We start from the raw sequence: 26,439 nt of genomic DNA, 5'->3' as shown, positions 1-26,439 counted from the left end.
AGATGAAAAACAAACCTATGGTTACCAAAGGGGAAAGGGACAGAGGAATAAATTAGGAGTCTGGGATTAACATATACATACTAATACATACAAAATAGAAAAACAATAAGGGCCTACTCTATAGCACAGGGAACTACATTCAATACCTTGTGATAATGGAAAAGAATTTGAAAAAGAATATGCATATATATATATATATGTATCTATAACTGAATTATTTTGCATACACCGGAAACTAACATAATATTATGAACCAACTATACTTCAGTTTTAAAAAATAATCCTTTTAAAAGGCATATCTAATATGTTTAGAGAAATAATAAACAGGATAAAAAATAAGCAAGGAGCAAAAATTATGAAAAAAGACAACGTATTTTAAAACAGCCAAAAAATACTATAGGGATGAAATTATACTAATGGATACTTAAAATATAATGTACCAATTAAACATCAGATTAGACACTGGTGAATAAATAATGAGCAAACCAGAAGATCTTAAACAGTATTTCCAAAATAGAGAGAGACAAATTGATAGAAACTTCAAAGAGGGTAAGGAAATAACTGGTGTATGGAATAAAAAGGTCTAAAACAAAAAAACAAACAAACAAACAAAAAGGTCTAAAACATACAAAATTAGGGGGGGAAATCAATAATCAAAGAGTTAATGGCTAACATTTTCACAGAATTTATGAAAGATACCAATCATATTCAGGAAGTCAAAAAAGTCTCTAACATAAATAAGAAAGTCCACCTACACATAAAACAAACTATAGAATACCAAAGACAAAACATAATAAAAAGAGAGAAAAGGCAGGTTATCCAGAAAAGCATGAGTTTTAGATAAAGAGCCAACTTCTCAAAAACAGCAATATAAGGCAGAACAGAAAATAATTATCTTCAATGGACTATGAAAAGATATCCAAAAAAACTTCAATTTCACACCCTAGGAGAACTATCCTTCAAAAATAAAAGCAAATAAAGTCACTTTCCAACAAATGAAAGACAGTTTTACCATCGAAAAACTCTCACTAGGAAACTTAGTAATATACTTGAAACGAAAGTAAAATAAGAAAAAAATGTGCAATTACCAAAAAAGAATGACGAGTATGTGTTGTGTAAATATGTATACATAAAAATATATTTGTACTATATCTTAGTAGCAATAATAGCTAATTTATCCTACTGAAAAAGAAAAAAGAAAATTAAAATATCACACAAAACTAGCATACTAATCAAGAGAGACTGATTAGTGTTAACATATTTTAGATTCAGAAAAAGATGCTGCTTTTTCTTTTGTCCTTTTTAAGAACACGCAAATAAAGTTTCCTTCTTAAGTATGTGCATGTTAAATTTCTCTTCTGTTTTAAGATCAAAGAGAATATGTCTTTCAAATGAGTAAATGAGGAAAAATGAAATGAGAAATTAAAAATCTATCAAAGGAATTTGAGGAAGAAGAGGAAGGAAGAAGGAAAAGTAAGAATACAGAAAAGAATGGGGGGAGGGGTGAGCAGGGCGAGGAGGAAGATCATGGAAAAAGCAGCATAAACTGAAAACTGAAAATGAAATGTCAGATATAAATTCCAATATATCTTTACAACTGCTACAAACTACTGAGTAAAGACAAAGATTGTAAGACAAGATTTTAAAAAGTATTTGCATACTACTTGAAATACATATTCCTAAAATATAATTAAAAGTAAAGGTATGGAAAATGATGGTGATAAAATGTGATGAGCCGTATACAACATACAGAAATATATGAATATAAGAAATACTGAGAGGAAAAAGCAAGCCTTTTCAAAGGCACATAGAAGATGATGTCATTTATAGAATGTTCAAAATGACATAAAACCAAGTAATATATTAATTAGGAATACATATAAAATAAACCATAATGCAAAGAAAAGAATGATAAATCCACGATTCAGGATACAGGTTACCAGACACAGGATAGTGGGAGAAGATGAGGATGAATTAAAGAAGGAGGCAGGGAGAGAGCAGTCCCTCTGAACTATCTGAGAGGCTGTCTCCCAGGCTTGAAGACCTCAGAAAGTCCACCAAATAAAACATAATTCTCAACTAAAAAAAAAAAAAAAAAAAAAAGGAGGGAGCACAGAGGCTTCAAAGTTATAGGCAATATTCTATCTCTTAGCCTCATTAGTAAACAAGTGGGTACTTATTTTCCTGTTATGACAAACAGCCTTTTTTATACATTTAACAATTTATCAAACTATTTTTTAAAATAAGTCAAACTATGAAAAACTTGAGATTTTTGTCTTGACTTTTTTCTTCAAACCAGGTTGATACAAATGAGTATACCCATCTCATTGCTTGTCACAGTTTTTCTTTCTCTATCTTCATACGTGCAGTACATGGCACAAAACATTCAGCAAACCCAAAATTAAGCGCTTCCACCAGCTTTGTGTTTTCAAGCCCAGAAATGCAGAAAAACTACATTCCAAACATGGCGTTGATTAAGTGGAATAATGACACACACAGGCTGCTGACTTGCTTTGCAGGAAACATACATTTTACTGCAAATTTTTCTAAAGTGATTTTCTCGAAGTTATAGTTATTAACTTAATCAAATTTAGTTCGAAACCTCCTTAGAAATCTTCTAACAAAATGGTAACCGGTAAAGTATTTTTTGTAAACATCAAAATGCACATGTTAACCGTGAGTGAACAAAAATAATGCCCAAAATCACCAAACACAAAAATCTATTAAGACTGGTTTTTCTGAGACAGAAATCTTGTCCTGACAGCCACATCAACTTGAGTAAATGAAGATGCATTCTATGACTAAGGTGCTACATGCAAAAATGCTTGATATCAACCATGATGATGTTAGCATCCACCTTTTTACATTCCCTCTCCACATATCAAATGTATGAAAGTTCAAACATAATTGTTGCCTCTTGAGAGCCACTAGAAGTTATATCTGATCATTTGAAGAAGTTAGTCTTTTCCCTAGTGTCCCCAAAATAAAGGGACTTTGTCTTTAAGCTCAAAACTATCCCCAAGAGTATTGAATAATCAATAAAACTTCAAATGGAGAAACTATGTGACCTTCAAATCAACTCTTCATAAAACAAGGCAAATAATCTGGTATTTAAAGCACTGGTTTTCATACAATTCACTATCCAGATAGTCAAAGGTTGACACATCTCATAATTGCTAAGCAGAACTTCAGAAGCTGATGAATGGTTCTAAAAATATTATATATTAAGGACAGAGTGGGGCAGATGTTTCTGTTTTATCCTTGATTTTTGTGTTAAATTAACCACTATATATAAAAATAGATAAACAAATTTCTTCTGTATAGCACAGGGAACTATATACAATATCTTGTAATAACCTTTAACAAAAAAATATAAAAATGGATATGTGTGTGTATATATGCATGACTCAGACATTATGCTGTACACCAGAAATTTACACATTGTAACTGACTATACTTGAAATAAATAAATAAATAAGTAAGTAAGTAAGTAAGTAAGTAAGTAAATAAATAAATAAATAAATAAATCCTGTTCCCAAACCAGGATTGGAGAACCATCATTAATCAGTTCACTTGCTGATTTTCAACTCTATTCATAGACACTAAAGAATTTAACTCTGACTTTTTCCATAATACCACAGGTCTAACAATAATCTTAAAGGCTTACCAAAAATTAGATTGCTTCTCTGTTGAAATTTAGTCACATACTGTACACAGAAAAGAAAATATGATAAACTGACTTTATCAGCAGACACATCATAACTAACAGCAAAGTCCAAAGACCTGATTATAGGACTAACTTCAAGTTTTACACGTGATGCTAAGTCATTCCTCTAATTGGAAATACTCTAAAGTATCTTCTCAATTTTCTGTCCACATAAAGTGCCATGATTTCAGAAAAATTTCTCGAATGACAAGGCTTTTTAATCTTTTCAATTAGAAAGACTATTTCCTAGGAAACAGAAACACTTGTGGATTCTTGATAATATATTCTAGAGCTGGCTGTTCTTGGGGAAATAATTCCACAAACTTGTGTTTATCTTTAAAATGAGGTTCAAATGAAAGAAACATATAGCATTATTTCCCAATGTATTCAGGTAAAATCACAATAAATAATCGTATCCATTGTAATGTACATGAATTTAAACATAACATCCTCTCAGTGTTTCCTTCACTATCATATCCATCTACTCAAAATATGAAGAAGAAGAAAAGGTAAAGGGAAGGTCTACTTATAATTATATTGAAAATCCATGAATATCTCCAGTGACCAGCGGCTGCCAGATAATCTGAAAAATGAATGTTATCTCCCCAGTCGACCCCAAAATACCCTCTTCCACATTTAAATTCCACAAGAATAGGACCTGGATCTGCTCTGCTATTTATTCAAGCCCCACATCTAAGACAGTACTTAGAAAACAGCAGGTGCTCAATAATTATTTTTTAAATGGTAACATTTAGCAAGTACAAATTAAGCTGGAAACCAGAGCTCTTCATGTAGGACTATATCTGTCAAATAAATAAATTCCTAATTCAACCTAGCAATAGCCAACGTAAGACTCAAGAAGATTAAAATTGTTTTAGTCCACAAGTCTTTACCAAGCACCTTCAATGTGCTAAGCACTGTACCTGGTAAAGAGGTAAATAAGATGTATGACATCCCTGATCTCACACCCACCATTACCTGACAGCCTAGACAACAGATCAAAAAGAGCAAAATATGGAAAAATAAGGATAAAATTGAAATAATAAAGATTTCTTATTCAGCCTTCATACTTCTTAATTAAACCTCACTCACTGTCATGATTCTCTCAACAGGTAGGGTCTTTTTGTTTCACATACTTATACTGTCAAAGGATTTTTTTTTTTAATACTGTAGCCAAACTTCAAAAACATCCAAAAAAGTATTAATCAGAATATCAAAAACATTCTTTTACATATCATTAACCTCCAAGCATAGTTTGTCATTCTGGTCCTCTAGCCCTTTGTCTGTGTCTACATAACTATACACACACATATATGTACATACACATAAATATATATATGCATATTGAGAGAGGGCTAGAATACATTTATATATACCTCATATATATATTTTTAATACAGAAATAAGCATTCATTTATTATCATAATAAGAAATCAAATCAGATCAACTTTAGACTGTGGCAGGTCTGAAATTCTGACTGACTGCTCAGACATTTTATAACTACTCTTACTTGAAATTTTCCAAGAATATGCTGGGCTAAAAAGTCTAAAAATTGATCTAGTTAGATACTTAAGGAAGTGTTGTCAGCTATAGGACACCCAGTTAAATTTGGATTTCTGAAAAAAACAACAAATAATTTTTTAGTGTAAGTATCTCTAAAATTTAGATTTTACTGGGCGTCCTGTATTTTTATTTGCTAAATCTGACAACATTAACCTGTGGACTCCTATAAAGATACCACTTTCAATAAAGGAAAAAAATTAACGGCATTTCTTGCTACATCAAACAGGAATCAGCCTATATATAGCCTATATATATATAAACAAAATTCAGCCACATTAAATTGACAGTGTCTGATCACAACTGTCCTTTCTGGAAAAAACAACTTAAGTTCTTAAAAATTCCAAGAAAAAGAAATTTTAAAGTCCATGGGCTATGTATCACTCAGTAATAAATACAAAAAGTACTACTGAGACTGTATTTGCTTATGCATATAAATATTATGTACTCAATTTTCACCTTTATTTATTCACAGGCACCATGAAGTATTACATACAAGTGACAGATCATGGCATCTGTTTAATTCAGTAATATGTGCTGATGTTCAGAGAGACGGATTACCTCACAGGATTACTCGTCAAAGATACGCGGAGGGACTCCAGACAAGTGACAAGCCTCTCCTCTGCAGACCCCATTTTCAGTTCATGGATGAATTCCTGAGGTGAGATCTGTCGATTACTCTTAAGACTTCCCTGTAAAATAAGTCAAAAAAATTTTTAATTCACGCTGTGTGAAGATTATCCATTAAAATAGTAACAACCACAGTAATCCTACCTTTCATATTAACAGTGGCATACAACTATTCTTAAGTAGTATTATTTTGAGAAGGTGATTTCTCATAAATCTATAAATTCATAATCCATGGCATCCACAAAAGATAGTAACATAAAAAGGTTTGCAAATTAAAACAACTGCTTTGTCAAATCCAAATATCATGAAAAACAATGATGTGTTTATCATAGGAAATATCCAAAAATACACCAATGTGTTTCAGGGCACATGCAAAATAAAAATCAAACCTCAATATAAGAATGACCTTGTTAAAAATTAATATTCCAAGCAACACAGAAAAGGCTGTAAATCATTCATTCACTCAATTACTATTAAGCACCTAGCTCTAGGCACTATAGACATAGAGATGACCAAAACCTACGTCTGGAAAAAGAAACACAAGCAAGAAAATAGTACTTTTCAATGCAGTCTAATTCCTCTAACACAATACCAAGGGACCCAAAGGAGGAAACACCCAAACTGGCAGAGCAGATGGGGGAAGCCTGCATAACACAGAGAGGAAAGTAAGAGTTAGGGAGGCAAAGAATCAGACAAGAATACCTCCCAGACTAAAACATCACGTGTGTGTGCACATCCAAGGAGAAAAACAAAAGCACATGCAACTGAAGATAGAGGCCGGGTCACGGAATGGTAGAGCATCGCCACACAAGTACCTTTTCCGGGGGTTGGGGAGGGGGCGTTGGCAGGATTACACAGCAGCAGTATGAAATATGGATGAGAAAAGTTAGGGTTCACTCATTATTCCACAAACATGAATTGCCTACCGAGTGCCACTCACCGTTCTAAAAGTGCTGAAAACAGGGCAGTGAACAACAGGCAAAAAATCCCCATCTGCACGGAGCTTTATTCTCCAGGGGGAAGAGTCGAGAAAGGCAGGTAATATGTGAAAAGTAATTAAAATACATCCTACTGCAGAGAGTGCTAAGTGCTACAGAGAAAAATAAAAGCAGAGAGGAGGAAAAAGCAGCATGCGAGATGGGAGGCGATTTCAAATGGGGTGGTCAAAGAAAGACTCAAGAGAAGAAACTGATGGCCTCAAACTTGAATGTCAGAAGGAGCTATGCAGATATCTGGGGAAAAGCTGTGATGGAGGGGACTGCAGGCCTTACAGGCCACCAGAGACCTTTTACTCTGAGATCAGAAGCGTCAGAAGCAGGAAGACCTGTTGAGAAGGTATATATGATGGGAAATGATGAGGATGTCAAACTAACAATAAACTCTAGAATTATATCTATTTGAATTACACATCACACATCAACAGGGAAGGAAAGGAACTGGACGTGTTCAAAAGCAGATTAGTTAGGATGGCAGGAAATTGGACGTATTTTTTTCATTTCTTTTTATTATTAATTTGTTACAATGTTGTACAAGGAAACATCCTCAATAATGCAAAACAAATTAGCCCTGGAAAACAGGCAATTTTCATTAATAGCAAGTGGTAATTTATTAAAGAAAAATTCAGGGCAAAATTTCAATAGACTCAAATGATAAAGCTGCAAGGAAAAATGAAATGGTGAGAGCACTAAAAATATCCAATTTTTTTAAGTGACTGTACTCTCTCTCATTAAAAAGAATACATTCAACCTGTACCAACATATCATTTATCATCATATTTTTGCTGTAAATTACCAAAGTATTGCTTGTTCAACAAAAACTTGGAAAACAAAAATTACTACTAATTTGATATTTCTATATTTTAAGTATTTTTCTTATACAAAGATATATATATTATATATACTTTCATAAACACATATACTTTACTTATAAAAATATCATATAATACATATTGTTCTATAGGCTACTTTAATCATTGAGTAATATTTAATGATCATATTCTAATATCAATACTTAAGTCCTAAAGATGATTTTTTTCCTGCCTACTGACTATTAACATGCCATTACTTACCTAATTTAGACCACAATTACTGGGCATGTTGGTTGCTTGCAATTTCATGGTATCATAAATTTTTCAAGTTTCTTGTGCACACTATCAGGCCAATATTTTTATCCAAATATATAATTATCCAAATATATATATATATATATATACACATTTTATATACATTTTATTTTTATCACTATATATATATATTTGGATGTTAAACTAGATGATCTTTTATAGCCCTTTATGAATTTATTATTGAAATAATTATGATATTGGTAGAATTAAAATAAACCCAAAACTTAATAGATGAATTTTCCTCCAGCAATATTTGAGTAAGCCTCAATATTTAAAGTAAATACTTTTAAAATATAAGAATAACAAGCAGTAAGTGCACCTGGATTAAAAGTGAAATTAAGAGATTTAAAAAATAAATAAAAAGCCACCTGCTTATCTCTTAGCCCCATCTTAAAAAGACAACCACTTTTAATTCCTTAACTGTTTTTTCTGATATATGTCTAAATTATGTGCTTATTCTGATATAAACTTGTAAGTTTCCAATATTACCTTGGACCTATAAAAAAATATAAGGACTTAACTATCTTAAAATATTGGAACTTCTACTCTCCCACCCTCTGACTACAGTTATAGGTAAACTCAGTGGAACCAAAGGATGCCATTCCATCCATGAAATGGGAGTTAACTGAATCCATGTTCTATAGGGTCCTATTTATAGGAAAGCTCCTACGGAGATGAGTTCAAGCATCCAGAAACTTCAACAATCCTTCGGTTTGCTTTAATGACACAGAATAGGGCATTCAGTGAACAGAATGTCCCCATTCATGTCTTCCAGCTACTGTAACTTCCATGTTGGTAAAACCAACATGTTGGTCTCCCTAAAATTGGGAACAAGAGAAGCCATGTCAGTTTTCACCATTCACTAGAACTGCCTAGGTTTGGGGCTTAAGCCAAAACGTGGTGCTACTTACATGGGGAAGAAGGAAGAAAGCCAATGAGTAACAGGAGAAATAGCTATCTAAGCATCATAAGTCTGAGCAAATGACATTTTTCTAAGAAAATAAAATGTGACCAGAGACCAGAATGAAGAAAAGGAGGGAGCAGAGCATTGTGGGAGAAGGGTCTTTCAAGCAAACAGAAGAGCAAACACAAAGCCCTAAGGCAGGAATGAACTTGGTATATTTGAAGGGCAGCTCGAAGACTCATCTAAATCCCAGTGAGCATGATAAAGAGTCACAGAGGACAAGGACAGATAAAACAGGCTGACATCTAATCCTGAAGGCTGATTGACAAGCTACAGCCCAGTGCCAAATGTTTTTGTATGAGGAGCTAAGAATGGTATTCAAATTTTTAAAAGCTTGTTTAAAAAAAAAAATTGAGGAGAAAAAGAAAGAAACAGCAGCTGAGACCATGTGTCACACAGAAACCTAAAATGTTTTCAATCTGACCATTTAAGAAAAAGTTTACTGGCCACTGATAGGGTCTTATAAGCCACAGTAAGGACTCTAGGTTTTATTCTGAGTGGATGGTAAAACATTTGCAGACACCAAGCATAGAAATTATAAGAGCCGCCCAACATTTTAAAAGGGTTATTCTAACTACTGTGTGGAAACAGACTGCAAGTGGCAAAACATGAAACAAGGAAACCAGTTAGAAGAGCTTTTGCATTGTCTGGTCAAGAGTTGATAGCAACCTAGCATATGATGACAGTGAAGGAGGGCATAGGATTTGCTCAGTATGAAGGTAGATCAGACAAGACTGATAGTTTAGATGTAAGGTGTGAGGTATGTGTGAAAGAAGTAAAATCCAAAGATGATATCAAAGTTTTGGTCTCAACAACTAAATGATGGTGCCACCATCTACTGATCAGTATGACCTTGACAAGAGCAGCTTCAGTGGTGGACTGGAGATAAGCCTGATCAGAAGTTCAAGGGAGAAAGCAAGAAAAATGGATAACTCTTTTGAGGAGATTTTGTAAATGGGAGAAAAGGGCAATCATTAGAGGGGAACTTGTGGTGTGATTCAGGGTGGGGGACCACACCATGTTTGTATGCCGATGGGAATAACCAAACAAAGAGGAAGAAACCGATGATGCAGAGGGGGATATAAATGCATGAAAACAAACCAAGACATGAAGAACACCACACAAAAAAACCCTTTAGTAGGTGACAGAGGGTGTGATCAAGAGGAAGGGCTGGCCTTACACAGTTTCAGGGAAAGTGGCTCACACTAAGAAGAGCAAATGTAGAATCAAAGGGAACAGATTCAGGTAGATCATTGGCTCTTATGATTAGGAAGTGAGGCACGACAGTTCTCTTCTGATAACATAAGCGGTCTCGGCGACAGAAGGGGAATATAATCAGCTAAAGTTGGGGTGCAGAGTTGGAGTACGAGAGAAGATATGAAATCATTTTCAGAAAGTAAAAAAGTGCATTGACAAGGGTCATGAGGCAGGATACCTGTTAATGTATCCGTTAAAGGTTGGCTCGGTCAACTGTGGTCATGCAGAAAACGCTGGTAGTCAGTGTGGCCCTGTGCTTCCTGCCAGGTGCCTGCTGTTGCTGAGATGCAAACGCAGAGGAGGTGGCAAGTGCAGTTTAACCGAGGGCAGAGTTTACAGGAAGAAAGAGGCAAGTGAACTGAAGGGTTATGCAAGAGAACAAAGGACTGTGTGTCTAAGGTCATTAAAGAGAGAAGTAAGGTCATGGTGGGAGGTGACAGACATGAAAAAATGGTAGAGTCAATAGGTCAGCTGTTCTCAAAGGGTTCTAGAATTCTTAAAGGGGGAATAATAAGTAAGTATAGAGGAGGGTAGATAATGCTCAGGAAAGGAAGTCTGTAAACCATAGTTATAAATGGTATTTCACTAGCCAAGGTAATGAGTGAGTGAGATTAGGTGGAAAAACAAAGATTGCTGGGAGTGATAAAGTCAGAGAGAGAGAGAGGATGGAATGTTAGCTGGAGTATCTATGTGAATGATCAAGTCAGGAAGGATGATGGCAGTGGAGGTAGCAAAAGAAAAGCAATGAGCTGGCAGCCAAATCTCCTGGGAATGAGGATTCTGTCAGGACATGTCAGGACCTCTGTGTGGTACCATCCTCTCCACTAGAACACATCTAGCAGGGCAGCATCCGCTTCTGCCTGATTCACCACTGTGTCCAGCATCCAATGAAGGAATGAGGTTACAAAATGGGAGGTATGCATGTACTAAGGATCACAACCAGAAAGGAGAGGCAGATGAGCCACACACAAAAAAATTCTGAAGAATGAATGCTTAACTAGGAAGGAGGATTTCAATTTAAAGACAGAAGAAATAGACCAGATAATTGGGAAATTAGCTTTCAACATAATTTCCCCCCTTTTACTATATTACTATCAAAATACAGGTACAAAAGAAAGGAAATTGAGGGGAGAAAATATTACGTTACATGAATAATCAGAAATATTCCTTTTAAACACAGCCCTTCTTGTGTGTCTTTCATTTCACATAACTTCAAAGGAAGTTAGCCAGGGAGAGGAGGAAGATATTTGGTCTGCATATCTCTAAGTCCATTAGCTATGAAGATGAAAATACTTAGAAAGCTTTATCCCCTGTGATATCAAAGCACATTAGTGAGATAAGGATATCTGCCTGACATCACAAAAATTAGAAGGATATTTATCCAACATAGTTTTCAAATCTCTTTTAATCCCTTAGTAAATTTTATTCTAAAATACCATAAGTAGGATAAGAAGAAAAGTACATACATTACTCTTGTCATATTTTTTATTAAAAGTATTCAAAGGTACAAAAAGTAATACACCCTTTCACTACTTATTTCCCTTACTATTTCTATTTCTCTAAAACCAAACATTCGTTCCTTTGCTATGTAGCTACTAAAGGTAGTAGTGACCATCTCCCTTGACCTGTCTTAGAACAGATTCATTTGTACCACAGCCTCAATGCCTGCATTTCATCTCAGTTCAGGTGTAAGACTTATTCAGCATGTTTCTTCATTATTTTATCTCACACATTTGTTTGCAGAGTAATTTGGAATACTATTTCCATGACAAATTAAAGATACACTGTCTTTCCAAGTTACTAGTGAGAAGTATTGAAGAAATGACTTTCTTTATTTTTTCAAGTAACTGAATTATTTCTATATAACCATGGAGAAACCATCACTTAATGATGATGATCTGCTTTTTAAAATAATAAAGGTAAAAACTTAAATCTAGAAAGTCTGCATGCTCTGCAGGAAAATGACACAGCATAATTCCCATGTGTGAGGACAATGGTCTTTTAGTCCCTGGTAGAGTGTCTAACATATGGTAGTTGCTTTAAGCAAAACTTTGCCTACATCACTTGAGATATCACACAAGTCAGAAACTATATTCTTAAAACTCTACTGCAATCACTGGAAACTATCACTCAGCTCATTTAATCACACCCTAATCCTCTCGGAAAGTAGGTGGCCTATTCCAAAATTCACCTTGCAGCATCCACAACTGTGGGGAATTGTTTATAGTTTTTTTAATCATACCTAAACCCATAAAGAAAAATCAGCATTTTTAAACATGAAAATCCTCTAGATATCAGAAATTGAGAATACTGGGGGACTGTAAGAATAGATTGAAATCTTAAGTGTTTTTTGTATGATGTGTCAGTAGACTCAAGACCCTTCTCTGTGACATTCACTTTGTAATTTTTAGGTTAGCTGCAGAAAGAGAAAAATTCCATCAACTTAAAGCCAAAATAATGTAAAAACGTAAGTTCTCACAGTAAACAGAGTATGTGTACTCTTGCATGGTAACTATAAATTAACTGCCTTAGTTTCTCTTTAGCATTGTAATTCCTGAATTCTCAGCACCTATTCAGGGGATGAGACTTGCAAAGATAAATAAGATGATACGAAATGGGGAGACTATTTAAAGAAATAGTTTGCATTGACAATGACAACATTTTAAGAAAACAACAGAGTCAGCACTGTACAAAAAGGGGTGAGCACAGTTTCTGCCAAGGGGGTAATTATAATCTAAATTACTATCATGTATATTGCTATTAAAATGCATTGCGACAATTTCCTTGCATTTTTCAAATGATTTCTAGCATCTCTAATGTTACTGATCAAAAGAAACACTAAGCTGTCATTGCAGTATGAATTACTTGTTTTCAGAACATTTACAACCTCAATAGATCTTCATTGCCAATAAAATCTGTTATTCAGAGATGATATTATGCAAACTCACAGCAGAAGCTATGAGCAATGAAAAGTACCATAGAAAGGAGCATTCACCAACAAATTAAGTTTAACAAAGAGTCTCCTTAAAGAGTTAATTATTTTTTTCCATAAACATTTAATGAGCACCATTATGTACCAAGAACTCTGCCTGCCATTTTGGAAGCTGCTTTTAGCGTACAGTAAAAATAGCATGTGTTAAAAGTTTACAATTACCAAGTATATTTTACAAAGAAACATGATAAAATACTGAAAATCTGCTGCTCTTCCCCCTTTCAGTTTCTAAAATATCTTTACAGGAAAGAAAGAAAAAAAAAAAAAACCCAGATTGATCTAATACTAATTTTAGCCACCGAGAAATTAACTTGAATAAGTAATAAAAGAAATTTAGCACATAATATTTCTCTTATTATTCATCAATACCTAACTAGTATTGATTTCCCTTCCATTCACAGGAAAGCTTTCCTGTGCTGGCCCATTGCCTTCAATAGACACCTGAATATTTAGACTATTTTATGAATTTAATTAGTGTTGCTCCAACTGCTGAATGCATTATAACATTTCCACCTGCTTAACCATCAGCAGAATTGAGGTGTTCTTTTAGCTTTGAAACCTCAAAAAGGATATACAGTAACAATTAATAGTCAGCTGCTTCTACCCACAGGCAGAGAAATGTTACTGAATAAAGCGTTGTGAGCCATACACCATGGACACACTGCATGAACTATAGCATGCAGTTATAAAAACGGAAGATATCACTATGAACTGACATAGCATGATTTTTAGGACAAATTTTGAAGCGGAGAAATTATAGAAGAATATCTATAGTATACTGCTTTGTGTATTATAAAAGAAAGAGTAATTTCCAGCAGGCCAAAACTAGGAAGAAACTTGGGGCTGCCCAGGTGCCCCTCAGCCCCACTGCGCTGCAACTGTGCCCAGTGGCCTATCCACAGGGTGAGGCTTGGCGCCTCAGGGCCAGGCAGGAGGTGTAGTTCCAGCTGCTGCCCACCTGGGCTCCAAACAAATTAAAAAAAAAAAAAAAAAAAAAAAAAAAAAAAGGCAGGGGTGGGGTATAGCTCAGTGGTAAAGCACGGACTTAGCATGTGAGAGATCCCGGGTTCAATCTCCACTGCCTCCACTAAAAAAAACTGGAGGAGGAGGGGAAGGAGGAAAAGGGGGAGGGAGAGGGGGAAGAAGAAGGGAGAGTGGGAGGAAGGAGAAGAAATATACATATGAGTGTTTATTGGTATAGAAAGGCGGAGGAAAAGCAAGGGAAGTAGGACACCTAACAGAAAGGACAGTAAGTGACAATCCTCTGAATATACTTTTTAGTACAGTTCAGGTTTTTGGAACTATGTTGATATTTCATAGACTCAAAAAGAAAAAAATCAACAATGGGAGGAAAATCCTAAAAGAAATGAATTCAAATCAAATGAGCCTAACTGTATTTCAAATGGATAATAATGTCAGAGAAATAAGCTAGAAAATGAAATTTGAAAGTATCAGTATAAACATGTAGTTCTGAGGGGGAGAAAGAGAGAGAGAAGTATCTAGATAGATAGACAGACAGACAGACAGAAATAAGAAAAGAAACATATACAAGATGGATGTCTGTATACACATATCACGTCTTACATATATTTTACATGCTCACACGTATACATATATGCAGTATATGAATATGCACACATGTGTATATGTATAATATTCACACACATACATATACATATGTCTACACACACACACACATATATACTTATGTCCTAGCTCTGTCTAAAGGGCCTAGAAGTAAAGACATCCTCTTAGTAGACCTGGCACCCAGATAATGATTTCTAAATAGCATTCTCCACAAAAAGTCCTTGGAGAAAGGACTGAATATCCAGAGCAGAGGCTAGAACAGACCAGGATGACCCTGGAAGATTTTATGCAAGATAGCAAGGAAGTGCTCAAAGAATGACGGTGACATGCCGAAGGATAAAGGAATCAGTATGAAAGGGTTTCTGTTGGTCAAACATATGGGGAAGGGGACAGATGGGAGTGATGGCTTAAAGGGCATGAGGTTTCCTTTGGGGGCTGATGACAATGTTCTGGAACTAGACAGTGGCGATGGCTCCACAGCATTCTGAAGATGCTAAACACCAGTGAACTGTATACTTCAAAATGGTTAAAATGATGAATTTCATATAAAATTTACCACAATACATTTTAAAAACATTTATAAAACAGAAAAAAGTAAATCTGTAGTGTTAGAAAGCCAGGACGAGAATTATTTGGGGGAGGAGGGAGGGCAGTGACCAGGACACTGGAACTTGCTAGCACTGTCCTACTTCCCCAGCTGAGCCCTGGTTACACAGGTGTGCCCACTGTACAGTAGCTTATCCAGCTCCACACTAAAGATATGTGGACTTAGGATGTAAAGCACTAAAAAAAACTTCAAACTTACTAATATTTATGCTTTGCATTATTTCTAAGGTCAGATAGGTACATTCAAACTGAATTTCTTAAGGTTTTAAAACATGCCATTTAAAACCCCATATTGTATATTTCCTTGCTAAAAAATCAAATTAAATGAAAAAAGTTACACTATCTCAAATAAGGCCACTTGTTTTCATTTAGCATCTTCAGTATATTTTTTTGGAACTGGGGAAAAAAAAGCCCAAGTTGGGGATGGAGGGAGCTGATTAAATAAACATGGATGTTCTAATTTGCCAGTCTCTATTTGATGGTTCAATGAAGGATAAAGATCTATTTGGCACATCTGAACAGACAGAAAAAAATGTGTTGATGCTCTTAGTCATTGGTTCATTATCTTCTTTATTGTGTTGATTATGTTTATGTAGGAAGAAAAACGACAACAAAACTTCATTGGACATTTACCAAAAAACAGGGGGTCGGAGTTGGGGGTGTGGTGTAGAAAACACCAGCTGTTCCAGTCTTTAAAATTAGGCAATTTGTTTTTCCATCTCTCCAGGTAATTGCACAATTATTTGCCTCCACAATTCTGAGTAGTACTTTCAAGTGTCACCGTTACATTTATATAGTGTAAGCCCATCTTCCTTTGTCTCTTCTTTCTTCTTCTTGATTTATAGAAGAAAACCACCCCGCCTCTTCATATACACATGCCAGCCTACAAATCTAATCTGTTTATGTTAGTAAAAAGCTCGAAAACATACAACAGCACAAAACTTAATATACTTCTCAGACTATTCTTCATATAAATAATATTAACAGCCACATATGGGACAAAAAGAAATAGTAGAGAGGAAGAAACAAGATCTTTGCATCAGAATCGCATCCCACTCTGAACTCTGGTTTCCTCAGTGTAAAACAGTTCCAGAGTGTTTGGAGTGGAGGAAGCTGGGAAACTGAAATACAACTGAAATATACCCTGTACTGTCTGATTTTGTCATAATAAGCCTATATTCCCTTCTTTTAAATTGGATTTTAAAGCCGTGCAGTTTATAAATCAAAGCAAAGGAAGGGAAGGAAGGACCCATAGCCTACAGGGTGAGTGAGGCAGGGAGCAACATGAACTAATGAAATCACCAAAATGAAGAGAAGCAATAGAAGTCAAAAAGGGGTTAGATGTCCAGCCTCCTGGTAACTAAGTATACAGATATAAATAAAGGCTGAAAATGTTTCATATTTCTTTGTATTTCCCAGAATCCCTGGCATTATTATGTTCTAAGCACATACTATATAAATGCCTCTTAAATAAATGAGAGGGTAATCAGGGTAATGGATCTGGATTTACTGAGCAACTACTATGCTCCTGCTAAGAACATCCACAAAAGCTTAAAAATTTTCATAGCAGCATGGTAACAACTTTATAAGTTTACAATTTCTAGGATGTTCTATCACACCTAACTATCCATCCAGTGGATTGATTCAATACAAACCATAGTAAGTATCTTTTATGTATTAATCATTATGATGAACACCAAGACTCAAAATCAAGTAAGAGAAAATTCTGCCTACGAGGAGCTCATCCTCAGGTGAGAGTGAGTATCTATACACAGCTAAAAGATAGGGAGCCTGGATATGAATCCACTCTCAGTGAGCAGAGGAGGGATGTCCCAACTGTCACCTGGGTAATCAGGAAGGTTTCCCGGAGAGAGAATTCAAGAACCAAGTCCTGAAGGATGGGTAGTGTAAGGCAGAATAACACAGACAACACAGTTGGGTAAAAGAGCCGGTGCACTTCAGCAACAGCACAGTTACATCTCAGGTGGTGTAGGGAGCAGAGAGAATGGAGGCAGAAAAGACACAGGAACCAGAATGGGAAAGGCACCTAGCTCATACCAAGGGCAGTAGACTTCAACCTACATATAAAAGGGAGACACTGCAGAATTTGAAACAAAGCACCACGGGGTGTCTGTTAGAAAGATACTCCAGCAGCAGTGAGGAAGGCGGAAATGTGAGCCGCTAAGAGGGCTTAGAAGGTCAGAGGGACAAGGCCGTTCAGACGAACTGGTAAGAAAGAATTCATCTTAGTTCTGTTATAACCTTAAAAAGAAAGGAAGAGACAGAGAAAGGGAGAGGGAGAGGGAGATGGAGGGAGGGAGGGAAGAAGGAAGGAAGGAAAGGAAAAGAAAGAAGGGAAGGAAGGAAGGATCTAGAAAGAGTTCCTAGAGTTGGTCACAAAAGTGAGTTCACCTCATACTAAGGAAGCCTAACTTGTTCTATCTCTGAAGCACTTAAAAGAAAAAATACAGAAGAATCATTTCTCCTGTTAAGACACAAAGGACCCTCTCTCTAACCATCCCACTCTTCTCAAAAATTATCAATGCTCCACCAAAAAAAAAAATTTTTTTCCAAATCTACTTTTTTTCAACCTCGTATCTTCTTTCTTAGGAACTTCACTACAAAGTGAACGACTTCCCAATCCATGCATACACACTGTTGTTTCCCCCAGGCATCTTTGCTGGTGTGACTTCTACAGCCTGCTAGACCTCCACATCCCTACACTCCCAAATCTTTAAATCCTATCTGTCCTTCATTCCTACTCATGCCATCTTCATATGGAAACTTCTTCTAACCACCTCAGCAGGAGGCAATCCTGATCTCCAAATTCCCACTTTATTATTCACTTATTTCTCCTACTGCACCTTTAATTATTCTACCTGGTTCCTTAACATGTGTATAACATTTAATGACTCCTACCAGATTATAAACTCCTTGGGAATAAGAAAAATGTTGGGTTCATCTTTATATGCATCCCAGAAAGTAGGAACTCAAACCATTTCACAAATTTAAAAATCCTACCTTGATCAAAACTATGTTGGGGCAGTTGGTTAAAATAATATAGTTAAACACATTCATTCATTCATTCAACAATACTTGCCGAGCATCTCTTACATGCAAGCAATGTTCTATATGTCAAAAATAGTGAAATGAACAGAACCATCAAAAATCCTTACTAAGTTTTAAAAATATATTCTTAGGAGTTTTTAGCAATTTGGTAGGCGATTCCTTCCTTTCCAGAGTAGTTTCTGTATCATTATTACTTAGAAAGTGATTCAGTGTATTTCCTTTCAATTACCTCCTAAACCTTTTTTTCAGGTATCTACCAAGCACTGCCCCCTCATGAACCACATGGATAAATAAGAATGTCTGTCCTGGTAGAAAGGATGAATATGTCAGATTCTCAACCCGGGGTACTCTGGAAAAATTTAAGCAAAAGTATTATGAATGGGAAAAAAAAAATTCCTTGTGTTCCCAGACCTGATCTTATATTACATATTTATTGACTGTCTGTCTCTTCTACTAAAATATAGGCTATAAGAGAGCAGAGATGTGGTCAGCTTTGTTCACAATATCCCGACTGCCTAGAACAGTGCTGGACACACAGCAATATTTCTTTAAAGAAAAAAAAAAAATGAACGGTTGAGTAAATGAGAAATTAAACATTTCTATTATTCTAAGAGATATACTGTTATTATAACAACTCAAAGTAAAGATCAGGACTTGCAGACCGGCCCCATGTCAATCCATCAACATATTTTTCATCTCTGGACTTCATCTTTAAAAACAATTTTTATAAATTGCCAGAATAGTTTATAAATAGGCTCTCTTCCCAACCCCTGTCATTAACTAGCACTGTCATCACTGCTAACAAAGAGGAGGGTCAAGTCCACTCATCACAGCTTTGAGCAAAAAAAGCAATGCTCCATGAAGAACTGTACAAATTCAGGTATGGAAAGAGGAAAAGGGCAGCTAAACATCTAATCTGTCAACAGAAAACCAGTGAGAAAATACAGTGGTCTTGAATAGGCTTTTATATAATCTCTGTTTTGATTGATATATTTCAGAATGATGAATAGCTCTCATGATGATCTGCAGAAACTTACACATTCCCTACAAATTGTTATTTGTAGCAAAATAAAATGTTAACATTTTTAATAAAACATATTTCTTTGTAAATAGGCTAAGAAAATTCAAGTAGATAGTATAAATTTACAGGAATATAATTTTAAATACTATTCCTATTCACTGATATGTATCAAAAGCAATAAGCCACTCATTAAGCATAAAACTAAATCGGGTTATCACTGAGGCACTACCACACCCAAATGTAACAGGAATAACTCTCACTTGAATTTTTAAATAAGAATGCATAAAACAAAATTATTGAAGTTTGAGAAAAGCAAGTATGCTGTATGTTATAAATTATATATTACACTTAGCTAATTCCTGATGAAAATAGCTAAATTCTGGAAGATCTAATTTGTATTCCCATTTTCACAGTTACCATATCACAGGTCATAATTCATAGTTAAATACAGTGGTGTGGCAGTAAATGTTTAACAACAACCTCTCAGGAAAAGAAAAACAACTTCCAGTAGTACTGACCAATCTACAGGATGTAAATACTCCCAGATGGCCGATTACTACCAACCAATGCAATGTCACTAAATGTGACAAAGAAACTGACTCTAAAACACTAATGAAAAATTCACTGTGCTAGGCTAATTTGTGTTTGGCACATATGTAGTTATAAATCATCGATTTATACTTCAATGACTGTGCATACGCCACATTCAGGGTTAGATGGAGGCAAGATAACAATTACACAATCCCTGCCATCAGCGAAACTGGAGTTCTTGTGAAAATCAGAATGGGACAATAGCATGTTAATTTCCAATTACTTAAAAATCTAAAACAAACTGACTTTTCTTTCATCTTCATCTGGCAATAGCTTGTATTCATTTTAGATTGGTTGTCAACCAAACATCTCACTTCCTACTCATCTCAATATTAAGTAACAAGTTAACTTAAACATGGCAAAGTGACAGTGAATTGAAGATCTTTCCTACGAGCTTTATGCTTATTACATGTATGTAATCAGTATCCTAAATTACATTTTTAAAAAGTATTTTCTTACTGAAAGTCTGATTCTCTTTTAATCTGCATCTTCCAATACTCAACCAATATTTATTAAGCATTATAAATATAGAGAGAGAAAACGTGCAGGCATGCTAGCACACACCTAGTATGTCTGTATGTGTTGACGTGTGTGAGAAAGATATTAATTAGGCATATGTATTTCTTTATTCAATATTTATTAAATGTCAGATATAGATTTACAGTTAGCAGACCCCTTGCTAGGATGAGAAGACACAAAAGTGGTTAAGATATGTCATTCCCTCAAGTTTATTTCCTTAACAGTAAATCTATTAGTCGTCTTCAATTTATGCCCAAAGGTCAGAGTCTTCAATGTTTCTCAACTACTTGAATTTGAGCAGTGGGATTTAAAACACAGCATTCTGCAGAAGGGATTGGGGCAAGGGGTAGGGGGGAATAGGTGAAGGGGATTAAGAGCAAAAGCCTCCAATTATACAATAAATAAGTCAGGGGGATGTAATATACAGCATAAGGAACATGGAAAATAATTTGTAATAACTTTGTATGGGGACAGATGGTTACTAGATTTATCATGGTGTTCATTTCATAATGTATGCAAATATCAAGTCATTATATCATACACTTGAAAAATAATATTGTACATCAACTTATTTCAATTTTAAAAACTTTGAAAAATAATGAGATTCTATAATCCTTTAATATAATTTCTGAGTATAATCAAATCTGTATTGTCTTCTTAATATGGTTCTCATAACTTTTAAAACTCTTTAATTTCTTTATTCATTTGTGTGTGTGTATAACTTCTCATATACCCAATAAAAGTGAAATTTTTTACACAGCTGCTCTATTCCCCACTTCCCATCATGAGGTAATCTATCTAAAAATCCTGGTATATATTCCCTTCCATATTTTAACCCATGTTCATGTAATTTCCTATTATATATATGCATATATTTGTATGTACACATACACAACTGTACAGGTGAAAACATGTTTTTAATATTATCAGCTTGCATAATATTCTGTTTTTCTGTATATATATTTTTTATTGAAGTATAGTCAATTTACAATGTTGTGTCAATTTCTGGTGTACAGCATAATGCTTCAGTCATACATGAACATACATATATTCGTTTTCAGATTCTTTTGCACCATAAATTACCACAAGATATTGAATATAGTTCCCTGTGCTATACTGTAAGAACTTGTTTATTTTATAGTAGTTAGTATCTGCAAATCTCAAACTCCCAATTTATCCTTTCCCACCGCTTCCCTCTCTCACCCCATAACTACCCCATGAGTCTGTTTATTTTGTAAATAAATTCATTTGTGTCTTTTTTTTTTTTAAGATTCCACATATGAGTGATATATGGTATTGTTCTTTCTTTCTGGCTTACTTCACTTAGAATGACAGTCTCCAGGTCCATTCATGTTGCTGCAAATGGCATTTTATTCTTTTTTATGTCTGAGAAGTATTCCACTGTATAAATACACAACTTCTTTATCCAGTCATCTGTCAACGGACATTTAGGTTGTTTCCATGCCTTGGCTATTGTACATAGTGCTGCTATGAGCATTGGGGTGCAGGTGTCTTTCTGAATTAAGGTTCCCGCTGGATATATGTCCAGGAGTGGGAATGCTGGATCATATGGTAAGTCTATTTTTAGTCTTTTGAGGAATATCCATACTGTTTTCCATAATGGCTGCACCAAACTACATTGCCACCAACAGTGTAGGAGGGTTCCCTTTTCTCCACACCCTATCCAGCATTTATCATTTGCAGATTTTTGAATGATGGCCATTCTGACCGGTGTGAGGTGATACCTCATTGTAGTTTTGATTTGCATTTCTCTGATAATTAGCAATATTGAGCATTTTTTCATGTGCCTACTGGACATTCATATGTTTTCATTGGAGAATTGCTTGTTCAGGTCTTCTGGCCATTTTTGGATTGGGTTATTTTTTTCTTATTAAGTTCTATGAACTGTTTATATATTCTGGAAATTAAACCCTTGTCAATCTCATCTTTTGCAAATATTTTCTCCCATTCCATAGATTGTCTCTTTGTTTTGCTCATGGTTTCCTTTGCTGTGCAAAAGCTTGTAAGTTTAACTCAGTCCCATCTGTTTATTTTTGCTTTTATTTCTATTGCCTGAGTAGACTGCCCTAGGAGAACACTGCTGAGATTTATTCACCTTCCATAATTTTCTGCATCTTGCTTTTCTCTTGATTTATACCTCACAGAAGTTTCTCAAATTATTTACTACAACTCCAATTCATTCTTTTTAATATTGGCATACTACTCCATGATATGGATAATAACAATTTGTTTAGCCACTGCCTTCTGTTTCCAGGTTTTAACATAGTGAGAATCATAGCAAAGGACACATCCTTGTGCATGTGTCCTCATGTATCAGTCCCTTTGTTTCTTGTCACAGACTCCCAGGAGTAGAACCCCTGGGTCAGAGAGCATGTTTATTTTCCTTTTTAAAAGGAATTTCAGGTTGCTTTCCAAAAATATTGTACTTATTTTACAGCTCCATTAGCAACATATGAAGGTATTTTTCCTCACATTCCCACTAAAATAGTAAAAATATCTCATGGGTATAAAGTTACTTTGACTATCCATAACTACAAATATTTACATTTATCTTTTGTATTTGTTCTTCTTAAACTGTCTTTTCTGATCCTTAGCCCATTTCTCTATTGGATTCTTTCTTATAGTCAACTCATGAAAGCTCACTGTAGGATCCAGATATTAACTCTTTGTAAAAATCATTAGAAATATATTTTACTATATCTATTGTCTTTTGCCTATGCTTAGTCTGCAATACAAACAGTTTCTTCTTTACATAGTTGATTATGCTTATGTTTTCTTTTACTGTTTCCAAGTTTCCCTTTCTGGGAGAAAACTATTCTGCAGTCAGAAGGCGACACCAATGTTCAGAGGCCAAGGGAAAGGAGAGAGAAGGTCCTGGCTTAAGACCTTCATTCTAGTCATCTCTTCCCTTCCAGAGTCAACGAATTGCCATTTTGCTCAAGTTAGTTCAAGTTGGGCTTCTATCAGCAACAACTAAAAGAAATTTGATTCATACTGTGATGTTCTTACCCAAATGAATCACTAAGTTTGATACATTATGGGTTTTATGCCAGTATCAGAAAATCAGTACTATATAAATTATCTCCCATTCTCACTACCCACATCAGTGTGCCTAAGTCTCCACATGTTTATACAAAGGAAATATCACTACATAGTTTAAGAAAAATGAATCTAATTATTTCTTAATGCACAATAGCTAAAGCTCTTGAAATTTATGTATAATTGACAGTATTATTTAAATTACCCCTAAGAACTACAGTAATAAAACACTTAAGAATTTCCATTTGATAAATGTGTCTTTTTCTTAGCACACAATTTCACACAATTCTTAGCCTTTGAATTTTCTATCTTTTTATACCATAAGTGAGGTAAGCTTCACTTCCAGATACTGGGCTAGAAAGTTATGGATACAATGGCTAATACTTAATTTCAGAAAGTACTTAAAATCTTCCACGGTTGTTCTCATTTTAATATCTAGATTCCTGAAGGCTTTGTTCCTATATATATAATTCCAACATTCTTCCTCTTAACAGAGGAAGATGAGGGGAAAAAAGTTGGACTGCTTTATAACCATTTGATAACAACCAGATAAGGCAAAATGTATGTCAACGTTATGCTGCTTCAAATGCCCCTTGTTGAGATCATCTGGTGCTTGGAGGAAAGGTGTGAGAAGTCAGACTCAGCAAGGAGGGCGTGTGACAGGACCTCTCCGACTCTGGGCAAAAAGAGAGCCATGAACCCCTCTCAAGATCTCTAGAAATTTGAACAAAGCTCACACTGGATTTACACAACTGTACGGGTGATTGCAACTCCTTCTATGAGCTATAGAAGTCACCCCTGAAGGCGGCAGCAGACTCACTGGAGCATCCGGTGCTATTTGCAGTGCCCATGAAATGGGATAAACGGGATCTTGAGGAAGCCTCCAAACACCCCTTCCCAGCAACAGCCACACTCAAACCCAGAAGTAGCATTTGCCTTTAGTCCCCAGACTTCATTCCCAACACACACACCACACTCAGTTATCCAGACCCAGTGGCCCCATGGGCGAACAAGAACAGGACAGGAGCCAGTCATGTGATATTCACCTCATCCACTACCCTGTTTTTGTTCATCGTCTCTTTTGGCTCCCAGAAACCTTGCTTAACATCAACCCCTCAGATGCACATGTTGCTTCTTTCTTGGCTGATTTCCTAGGCGTGTGCTCTAGCTTCTTTCTTGACCTCCTGGTATTCACCTGCTCCTCGGCCAGGACTTAACCTCAGGGTCACCTAAATTGGTACCATCTGCGAGATGGAAATTGTTCTGACCTATCTGTAGTCAGAGTTCTAATTTATCTGGATCATATTCCTTTACTGCGTGCCTTCTACCTGTCCCCTATCAGGACAGGCTCTACTGTATCCCGTGGAACTCCAGGCCTCTGTAGACGTGGTAAGAATTGAACCCAGGATGGTTAACCATGGTCTCTAAGGTCCTCTACTCTTAACAGAACGGACGCACTTTTACCTTTGGGATATGATGGGGAAGTGGGAAGGGCTATGTAAAACTGCATTTTTACAAAAAGGTTCTTGCACTAAAGAGAATTTCAGAACCATTATTCTGCATTAGTATTTGTTTATATCTTCGAAACTCAACTGGTCCCTCAAGCTAGCTTTCAGATATGTTTACTCATATTCCATCCTTCAGTACCTGTTCAAAACCTATTAGCTCTTTTCAAAACTCTACCCGTAGCTCTGCCCTACTCTTAACACATGACTTTGCCCTTAATTCACTAAAATAGTGAAACTAGGCACCATGAATTCACTCAACTTTCCTCTTCCATCAAGAAAACCATTTTTCTTCTAACTTTACCAGACTCCCTGCCCAGAGGGACATGTATGATTCCTTATTTTTACAATTTTTAACACTAAGCCATCAGCCTAATCCCAGCACCTATTTCCCTCTCTCTCTGCAGTGATTCCTTTTCTACAAACCTTTCAACCAGACCCACCCTCTCACCCACACCTCCCTCAATTCTGCTTCCCTTCAGGCTAGTAATTCACTTCTTTCTTTTCTATCACCACTGAAAAACTGGCAAGTGTGGTGTGGACTCACTATCCCCTCTTCCTCAATACACATTCGCTTCTTAACCCTTCATAGATTTGGTTACTTTGACCCCTTGTAAACCTTCTCCCAGAGTTCCTCTCACAAATGACCATCAGGGAACTCCTAATCCATGTCTCTTCTCAGTGTCCTTCTGCCAGTCTCCCTGAAGCAGAACAATTTTTTTGTATTTTTCCACCTGTACCTCTCCCAGACTCTCCCATCTCACTCTCCTCTAGCTGTATGTCTTACATCTGTAGATGGAGATACAGCGGTAGCACCTTCTCAGAACCTGTTACTGGATTTCTCCTCCTCCATCCACTTAACAAGAGGCTCTCACCGTTGGCTCCATCACCACTCTCTATTGCTAAGTTACCTTCACTGAGAAGTTTTCAATCATGTCTTTATACCTATGAATCTGAGAACTAATCTCTGGCATGCCATGGCCAATTTCATGAATTTCAGGGAAAAATATAGACTTATTGCTGTTCTCTAAAAGTAAGTATGCTATCAGACTGAAATTTTATCTATATAAACATGAATATTTTTCTTTGAAATGAGATACTGGATAATACCAAAAAAAAAAAAAAATAACCACTTAGACAAAAAAAGTATTTCTTACAAAGAGTATCTTATACTACTTATAATAAGTTACAGTTGCTAAGGGTCTCTATCAAGTCTCAGAATAAAGGAAGTTGGAACATAATTAGGACAC

The 26,439-nt window shown here is 35.6% G+C and overlaps 1 protein-coding gene across 2 annotated transcripts in view; it reads right to left on the bottom strand.

Annotated features, from left to right (window-relative positions):
- DIAPH3 (diaphanous related formin 3) overlaps nt 1-26,439 on the bottom strand; it is a 471,599-nt gene that overhangs the window by 350,591 nt on the left and 94,569 nt on the right. For both annotated transcript variants that reach the window (XM_064493111.1, XM_064493110.1), the window contains one exon: nt 5,828-5,958. In XM_064493111.1, coding sequence (XP_064349181.1) covers nt 5,828-5,958 — 131 coding nt within the window. The remainder of the gene's footprint in view (nt 1-5,827; nt 5,959-26,439) is intronic.

The sequence above is a fragment of the Camelus dromedarius genome, chromosome 13 (assembly GCF_036321535.1).
Source record: "Camelus dromedarius isolate mCamDro1 chromosome 13, mCamDro1.pat, whole genome shotgun sequence".
Taxonomy (NCBI): domain Eukaryota; kingdom Metazoa; phylum Chordata; class Mammalia; order Artiodactyla; family Camelidae; genus Camelus; species Camelus dromedarius.
This window is presented reverse-complemented; position numbering and strand designations above follow the sequence as displayed.